This window comes from Arachis stenosperma, chromosome 7, assembly GCF_014773155.1.
Source record: "Arachis stenosperma cultivar V10309 chromosome 7, arast.V10309.gnm1.PFL2, whole genome shotgun sequence".
In the NCBI taxonomy this organism is placed as follows: Eukaryota; Viridiplantae; Streptophyta; class Magnoliopsida; order Fabales; family Fabaceae; genus Arachis; species Arachis stenosperma.
The window spans coordinates 85,777,861-85,787,234 of record NC_080383.1 but is presented as its reverse complement, the minus strand read 5'-3'; the positions used below and the strand labels follow the sequence as shown (position 1 = coordinate 85,787,234).

At 29.6% G+C, this 9,374-nt stretch overlaps 1 protein-coding gene and 1 long non-coding RNA gene across 3 annotated transcripts; one reads left to right on the top strand and one right to left on the bottom strand.

Annotated features, from left to right (window-relative positions):
• Positions 1 to 2,793: 2,793 nt before the first annotated feature.
• On the bottom strand, positions 2,794 to 5,460 carry LOC130942197 (uncharacterized). Of its 2 annotated transcripts, XR_009070833.1 has the most exons (6): positions 5,245 to 5,460; positions 4,887 to 4,967; positions 4,470 to 4,619; positions 4,246 to 4,354; positions 3,939 to 4,062; positions 2,794 to 3,348 (listed from the first exon to the last, which is right to left on the bottom strand). It is a non-coding gene; the product is annotated as an uncharacterized LOC130942197 (long non-coding RNA). The 2 variants fall into 2 exon arrangements; XR_009070832.1 differs by having other exon boundaries at positions 4,246 to 4,619.
• LOC130942196 (probable sodium/metabolite cotransporter BASS1, chloroplastic) lies at positions 5,215 to 9,293 on the top strand. Its single transcript, XM_057870892.1, has 8 exons — positions 5,215 to 5,411; positions 5,706 to 6,303; positions 7,215 to 7,308; positions 7,385 to 7,418; positions 7,513 to 7,567; positions 8,450 to 8,533; positions 8,617 to 8,904; positions 8,997 to 9,293. Exons 2-8 carry the CDS (start codon positions 5,803 to 5,805, stop codon positions 9,147 to 9,149), a joined length of 1,209 nt encoding a protein of 402 aa, XP_057726875.1. The 5' UTR covers positions 5,215 to 5,411; positions 5,706 to 5,802; the 3' UTR covers positions 9,150 to 9,293.
• The last annotated feature ends 81 nt before the right edge of the window (positions 9,294 to 9,374 follow it).

The window sequence follows — 9,374 nt, the reverse complement described above, 5'->3', positions numbered from 1 at the left end:
TTACTTTTATAATCTTGTTAGCAAGCTTAAACTAATTTTAAATAAATTGAATCTGATTCTTATTTATGGACTACAAACGGTGGCCGAATTAGAAATTTTATTCGAGAGGTCAAGCAAAAACAAAATATAATTTATTAAATAATTATATTTAAATTATTAGTCGCATTTTATTTTTGATAAAAATTAAAAGTTCAAAAGTATATTTTAAAGATTGAAAAATTATTGGGGCAATTAATATTTTGTAGTTTTAATCATCATTTGATTCGTACAAATATTAAATTTTTTTAATAAATAAATTTTATTAATATATGTATATAAATTATATTAATTTATGTATACAAATAAATATAGAATAAACATTTAATTCGATTTTTGTCTATTTTCACCAAGAATAAAACGATTTCTGTTAAAAAAAATGGAACTTTTCGATCATCGATCTTTTTATTTTGGGACAATACGATCCTTCCGTTAAAAAACCCGTTAAATAATAACAAAAATTAATTTTATGGGATTTTATTTGTATTTTGTGGGGGTTTTAAACTTTCACAAACTATTAATAAGTTTGTTTTTGAAAAATTCCTTTATCAATGGTGGTTAAGTGAAGAAAAATCATTGATGAAAATAATGCTGTAAAAAAAAGTAATTATAGTACAAATATCTTTTAAAGGAAACAAATAACATCGAATAAGAAATGAATTGAGGAAAACTTTAATGTTGATAATATTGGTATTGATAATGATGACGGTAGAGGAGATAATGATGATGTTAAAAATAATAGAAATAGGAGTGATAATAATGAGGATGAAGAAGGTAGTGGTAGTAGTGATAGTAATTGATTATATTGTTGAAAAAAATTTTGTTGAAATTTAAAACTCCCACAAAATTAATTTTTGTTATTATTTAACAATTTTTTTAATAGAAGAATCATATTGTCTTCAAGTAAAAAATTAAGGATTGAAGTGTCTATTTTTTTTTGACAAAAATCACTTTATCTTTCGTAAAATTGGACAAAGATCGAATTAAATTTTTTCTCATAAATATAAATATAAATTATATACTTCTTATATATAAATTTTTATAAATACGAATATAAATTATTGCTAATTAAGTGCTGGTTTAAAATAATAATATTTACTAAACATATAACATTGCTATTAAAGATTTTGGTATTTGAAGATATGTTTGACATTAATACTTTATAGAACAAAAATCATAAATTAATTATATCTGAAGTAAATTTTGAAACAATTCAATTTTCAACGTGATATTCTTCGGTAAGTTATTTAATTAATAAATTTCTTAATAAGATTTTAAATGAATTAGAATTTAGTTCATGATATGGTCGAAAATTGAGTCAATCATTTTTAATTTTGACGTGTTTTAATTCTAGCTTAATAAGAATATATTAACTTCTAAAAAATAATTATAGAAAGATTTAAATATAAAATTAAAGATAGCAGACACAAGGAATAATAAATATATACATGTAAATAAAAATAAAGGTAAAGTATATTTTTTCTTTAAAATTTAACAAAAATTTTAAAAATATCTCTAAATTTTATTTTATTTTAATTTTGTCTCATAAATTTTTTATTTGTATCAAATATACCTTCGACGACTAAATTTTTAACAAAATTTAAGACCAATCTGACAATAATAAATAAAAATTATGTTTAATTTGCTTGTATTGAGGGTTGTTCTTATAAAATTAATATTGAATCGGTTTTAAATTTTTTGAAAAATTAGCCATCAGGAATATATTTGATGCAAATCGAAAACTTTTGAAACAAAATTGAAACAAAATAAAATTTAGAGATATTTTTAAAATTTTTGTCAAACTTCAAAAACAAAAAATATACTTTACCCTAAAAATAATTAATCTTAGTCTTAGCTAAAATATTAAACTAATATTTTTATTATTTAAACATTAAGTTCTTAGTTTATGTTATTTTCAAATTATATACTACTCTCAAATAGACAAGAATTATATAATACAATAACAAAAAAAATTTATAACACACTACACAGTACAAACTAAAAAGCATACGCATATATGTTAATATATAATTAAACTAATATTACAAATAATTACTAAAAACATTTTAAAAATTCGCCTTAGGTCCTCTCTTATTTCCACCTCTGACAACAAATTATAGTATAATACAATGATAATAATATAATAAAAACTAATTTCATTATTTATCTTTATATATATTAAAATATTTATTTAAGTAGAGTTTTTTAATAAAGTATAAAAAAATAGAGTCAGATTTATTTGATTTTGATAAATAATTTAAACTAGTAAATATAAAAATAATATATTAATTAGTAGTCAAAGAAAGCTTGACTCAATTTTTATTTCACTAAAAATATTTTTTATACACAAATAAAATTCTACAATCATTTATATAAGTTCAAAAAATTTTAATTATAAGGAATTAAAATAAATTTATAAATTTTTGTAATAATCTTTTAATATTATTAAATATTAATCAATTTCATAATTTATAATTCTATCTCAAATTCAAAATTGATAAAAATATGATATATAGGTTATTTGATTTAACATAAAATATATGGGGATAGAATAATGATAAGGCTTTTTTTTTTTGCAAATAGTTTAGTAATGATTAAATTTATTATTAATTAAAAGATAATATTAATAAAAATTATTAGTTAAAAAAATATAATAGAAAAAATAAATCTAAAAGTTTATAAAAATTATTATTTAAAAAAAACCTAATGTAACAATAGAAATATAGAATAATAGATGAAAAATAGATTAGATGGGATACATTTCATACCAGACTACCAGTTCACCTCAATCACAACTATAAGATACAAAGAAGTGCAGAACACAACAAAAACACTTTTCTCAGCTGGACCTACCAATCATTATTTACACTTCAATGTATTTTAATTTTCTATTCGAATTAATGCTCCAAATGGTCCCTAAAATTCCCAACTCGCATCAATTAAGTCTCCGACCATGTAAAATGACCAAATGGATCCACCACTCTCAGAAACGTGAATCCACATTAGTCCAAAAGTCATTCGCAACGTTTAACTCAAATTAGTGTCTAAATTTTGTTTAAAAGCCTCAAATTAGTCCATTCTCAATTATAAAACCCTAACTCCCAAGTCTTCATCTTCATCTTCATCATTTGTTCTAATATGTTCTTCGTCTCCTCTTCTCTGCTGTTTGTTGTTTCTTCTCTGAAGCTCTCTTATTTGCTCTTCTGTGTGAGAAATGATTAACACTCTCCTTCACTAGGCTGAAACCATACTTTACTGTGCCATCATGGTTTTTCCCTTACCAATGCTTGATGAAGAACGTGTTGCTACAAGCTACAATGCAATCAAACAAAACTTAATAAGATCCAATCTTGAGAACATATGTTTGTAGGAAAAAAGAATTTCCTTTGTTTGCTCAAAAGATCTACTCTGCCATAATTTCAACTTCAAAAACTTAATTTGAAAATAAAAATTTAAATGTTATAGACAAGATCACTTCTAAATCTTAAAATAATAGAGTAAATATCAACACAAAATATGATAATTAGTTGTTCAAAAGATATTTTCAGACGAAAAAAGTAATGTATTTCATGAACAATCTGCTGTTACAAATTCTTTCAGGATTCTGTGAGCCATTTGGTCTATTGAGTGGTCATGGATGTTCCAAAAACAAAAACAAAAGAAATGGGTTTAAAGAACATATATTTGAGTGATTGTTATTGAAAAACACTTACAAGTTCCAAAGCATGAAGATTCAGACAAAACAAGTATTTCATAACATATGAAAAATTGATTAAGTCACTATTAAGTAAATTAAGTCACTATTGATGCCTCAGGCAGATGTTTAGTGTATAATGGTGTGTTTTAAGTTTTAACATCACAAGACTCAATACATAGGTAAAGGCAGAGGAAGTAGGAACTACCCAGGATGACAGCAACAAAGACAGATTTCTCGACAAAGCTGTGCCAAATCGTTGCGAACTCTTCGATCATAACAAGTAATGAAGCATCCTGATAGGCCAAGCAACACAAAAAACAAGAGGGCTCCTACATTCAAAAGGACCAAAAGGAAATAAACGACCAAACCAGCACGTAATGAGAACTAATAAATCAGCATTATTTTTATATAGGGGAAAAAAACACATAAAGCCATCATCTCCAAATAAACAAGAAAATTAATTCTTGGTATAAGCATTTGGATAACTACTGCACAACTTCATAATTATTTACCAAATATGTAGTAAAAGCTTGGCTCACTATCAAAACCCCAAACAAGACAAAGCCAGTACTGCTGGTAACCATCTATTAGATAAACCAAATATGCCAACGAAGCAATGACCTGCAGAAAAAGGAAATACAGAGCCACAGGCAGCCATGTAGAATCAGAACATCTGAGCAATTAACAAATTATTACAAATGGCATCAACATGGCTACGAAGATGGAAACAATTCACCTATAAGCTGAACTGCCAGAAATATAAACAAAATGTCTCTGGTGACAAAAAACCGAAATTTCAAGGTACGCCATTTCCTACGGCAGCATCATGAACACGCAAATGATAAGGTGCCTTGCAAGTAGTGCAGTGAGCAAATGCAAACCCTTCCTGCAAGAATTGACCATTAAACTGAAGAATTTGTGTCTTGTAGAAATAATCATCCCACGACACCACTTCATACTCTTCCAAACACTTCCATACCAAAACCACCTTACTATGTTTTTTTTTTTAGAAAAAAAAAAAACTCAAGATAATTATCCCAACAGACAACAAAACCCTCAACAAAAAAAAAAACGGAGATAATTATCTTTATAAAGGGGCTAACTAGACTATGAAAAATTGATTAAGTCACTATTAAACAAGTAAAACTATTACCTTTAGGGTTGGTTTTGTCTTTATTTGTGTTTGCTTCTTGCTTTGCGATTCTTTGTTACTGTGCACGGGCAGCTCGTCCTGCTGCAAAATTCTCAAATTGTCAACTAATAAAGGTACTCGAAAGTTTGTCTTAGTATTGTCAACTAATAAAAAGCCACAATAACAGAATTCAAATTCCCTTCTTCTTTTTTAGGCTTCATTTTACCAATTACTCCCTTTATTCCTCTTTCCTTTTTCTGCCACCATAATATTTTGGAACATCATTGGAGCAATTTATCTCAATATAAATTATATCCAAGCATTCAAAATTGTACCAAAAAGAGTGAGAGTAAGAGATAACAAAAACCTAAACACTCACCTTTCACCTTCTGCACTGTGCGAATACGGTGATGCTTCATGCAAAAATTGCTTCACTGAACACATGCACGGAGGTGCCAGGGAGGAACACTTGCGAAGCTAAAGCAACTGCGAGCTGAGGAAGATGAAGAGATGACACACAACTACACGAGAAGAAAGTGATTTTTGGTAAGAAACAAACGTTTTTGGGTAAGCAAACGGCATCGTTTGGCTTGTTCCTTTAAATGGTGTCGTTTTCCGAATTGCCAGCTTTGCACTTAACAGCACACGTAAGCGACGTTAAGTGGATTTACCTTTCTAAAAGTGAAGGATCTATTTGATATTTTAAAAAGCCAGAGACATAATTGATGCGAATTAAGAATTTCAGCGACTATTTGACGCATTACCTCTTTTCTATCTATTTAATGGATCTAATGTTACTGAGTAAGAAAAAATAATTAGAATCTTTGACAAACATTATAGGTGTGTCGGTTGGAAATTGTGTCCAAATCAAGCTTCGAACTTTTCATAGTTTCAAAGTTTTGTGTGATCTTTCTGCCTGTGAACAACAACAGCAACAATGCAAGCATTACTTGCATGCTTTCCACATCCTCATGGAAACCCACTTTTCAAATTCAATTCACAATCACAAAGACTAAATTCTCTGCCCACTTTGTTTTCCACTTCCAAGTTCTTCCCACCCCAACCTCAAATTTTTCTTCACCCTTCCAGTTTTGTTCTTAACACACCAAAATCACCCACAATACGAGCCCCAAAACATGGTCAAGTTCGTTGTGGCATTTCGTCGAACGGGAACAGTTCAAACGAGAAAAAAGGTGTTAAGGAGTGGTTTGAGGTATGTGGTGAGGCACTTTCAAATGCGTTTCCTTTGTGGGTGACTCTTGGGTGCGTGTTGGGGTTGGTGAGACCCAATTGCTTCAGTTGGGTCACTCCAAGATTGAACATTGTGGGACTCACCATAATTATGGTTGGTATGGGTATGACACTCACACTTGATGATCTTCGTGGTGCTCTTTCTATGAACAAAGAAGTACTGTCTGGTTTTGTGCTTCAATACTCGGTTAGTGTCTTACGCTCTCAGCCTTTTACAAATATGAAAAAAAAAATAAATTCATTTCTTAGCTATTCTAAAAACAAAAATGTTATATGTACACAGAATATTAGTTGCCATTCACCAGGTCTGCCAATAAATATTATTTAACGTAATTTTTGTTCTATATTTTGTATTTCACATGTATTTTATATAAGTGATTTATTTAATAACTAATTTTTAGTCTATGTATAGTTGTTCTAAAAAAGAGGACAAATTAGTCCTCTTACATAAAGTCTATAATAAATATAAGAAAAAACAACCAAGTATACAGAAAATCAATTACGAAATCAGTTATTTATATAAAATACATATTAAAATATAAAATATACATTTATTTTAAGTTAAATAACTCATGTATTTATACATATTGCACATGACATTTTTTAAGAAAAAAATTTATATGTTTTTTAAATTTTTATTTGATAATAGTTGTTGGCAAATTTCTGTGAGAGGCAGTTTGCCCCTTTCAAATCAAATAATAATTTTGTCTTTTATGTCAGGAGGATGGTTTAGATCAATTCATCATTTTTTCTTAGGATGTTATTGAAAATAATAAATTTTTTGTTGGACTATTTAATTAACTGTGAGGACATTTTAACTTTTTATTTTCAATGTAACCCCAATTTATTCTATACACAATGAAGCCTTTGACTTGTCCTTTAATTTAATCCCAATTGAAAAAACTTGTTGCCCTTGGGCATAGAATACAAATGCTTGGGTTAGTGGTGTCTGATATAATGGTGGAAATATTAGGATTTGGGTTGTGAAATTTGGATAAACCATAAACATTATGTTCTTGAATAATATTTACTTGCATCCTAAACCAATTCATATTTATGAGGGTATCCTTGTTTATGTGAATTGTTTTCAACTTTCAGGTGATGCCATTATCGGGATTCTTTGTAAGCAAACTCTTAAACCTTCCATCACATTATGCAGCAGGTTTAATATTAGTTGCCTGCTGTCCTGGTGGTAAGAATTTCAACCTAGTGTTCTATGATTTCTTTCAACGCTTCATCTATTTTAATCACTCTTTCGTTGGTTGCAGGCACGGCGAGTAACCTTGTTACTTATCTTGCACGGTACTTGGATTCTCAGAACTGTTATTTCCAAATAATACTCTTATTAAATGGATTTGTGGAGATTTGTAATCTGATGGCCTGTTTGTTTTGATAGTGGAAATGTTGCACTTTCGGTGATAATGACGGCTGCAAGCACTCTAACAGCTGTGGTTAGTATTTTGTAAATTTTTTAATGCTATCTTATTCTTGGTTTTTCTGTTTTAATAATCTGATCTTGATGAGTAAAAAAGCAATACCTTTTCCCATGGGAAAGCATTGCAGTCAATTTATTTCTCAATTTCAATATCATATTGTTTGATTTAAAAAAAAATCTGGGTTTAACTGCAAATGGCTGGCTAACACAAGTAAATATGCGAGGGTCAGACAAAATGTGCTATTACAGTAAATTTGATAGATGAATTTAATTTGCACAATCAAATATGGAGGTTGTTTCATGAAGATTTTAAGCTAATCCTTAGAATATCAGATTTGTTGATGAACTAAGATTGCTTTCGCAGCAAGAAAGCATGAAACTGAAGAGTAGCAGAGCTTCGAAAGGGAGAAGAAAAGAGTATTCGAAAAGATTATATGAATAGAAAAAAACTAGTTTTACACTCTCTACCTATTACATTATATAATTGCAGCCCCTTAGCCACTGACCACTAGCAAAACAGAAGCTACAAAATATCTCTAACTTGTCACTTTTGACTAATTTTTTTCCCTTTAAGTCCATAACCTATACATAGACCACTGTTAATGTTGAGTTTCCTAATGTATAGACCTTTGATCAAAGTGATATATAAAAAGGAGCAAAGAAAGTATTATATGAAACTAATTTGTGATATGAAAAAAACTATAATTAGATTGGTGCAGGATGATTAAATTGAATGAAATATCAAGAATGGACAATTATGTTTGTGTTACACTTTATCAAACTTCTCAAGAACTGCCATTAATCAATTATATGGAAATAAATAAGTTGTTATAATAATGATTTTGCTAAAACTTTCACACACAAACTGATTGAAAAGTGAAAATAAACATTATTGCAGGTCATGACTCCTTTATTGACAGCTAAACTTGCTGGCAAGTATGTAGCTGTGGATGGATCTGGTTTATTGATTTCAACATTGCAAGTAAGCTTTCTTCTTAACCACCATCTCTATTTCTAATTTCGTTTTATGTTTTCTTTGACATCCCTACCGTTCACTCTGAACAGGTTGTGCTGCTTCCTGTATTGGCCGGCGCATTGCTGAACCAATATTTCCAACCTCTTGTTAAATTAGTCTCTCGGCTGATGCCGCCCATGGCAGTAGCAACTGTGGCAATCTTATGTGGAAATGCAATCGCGCAAAGTTCTTCGGCAATCCTTATGTCTGGTGGACAAGTAATTTTAGCATCCTCCCTTCTTCACGCTTCCGGATTTTTCTTCGGATATATACTTGCAAGAATGCTTGGGCTAGATGTAACAACATCGCGAACCATATCTATTGAGGTTGGCATGCAGGTAAGTTGTTGCCATTTAATAAGTGAAGCTCTTGTTTTTAATTATTGGCTCAAATTCCACATCAATTTACCAGCTTCAACTCCATATTGCAGAACTCTGTTCTTGGAATTGTTCTGGCTACTCAGCACTTTGGGGATCCCTTAACTGTGGTACCCTGCGCCATTTCGAGTGTGTGTCACAATATCTTTGGTAGCATTCTTGCCGGAGTTTGGCGACACTCTGCGCCCACCGAGAAAAAGGATTGAAACTTGTAGAAAGTCCTTTGCATGTAATTATGATTGTCAAATGGTTTAGTTTGTTAATGTTTCAACCCAAGCAACAATGTACAACCTTAAATCTTCTTCAATGACTCATGAATCAAAATAAATTTGGCATTTATGTATCGTAAAGTATTATAGAGCCATATGCAATTTTTCTTTCTTCATTACTCTATAGTACTGGTCATCTCCAAAGCATTACTTACCCTATAA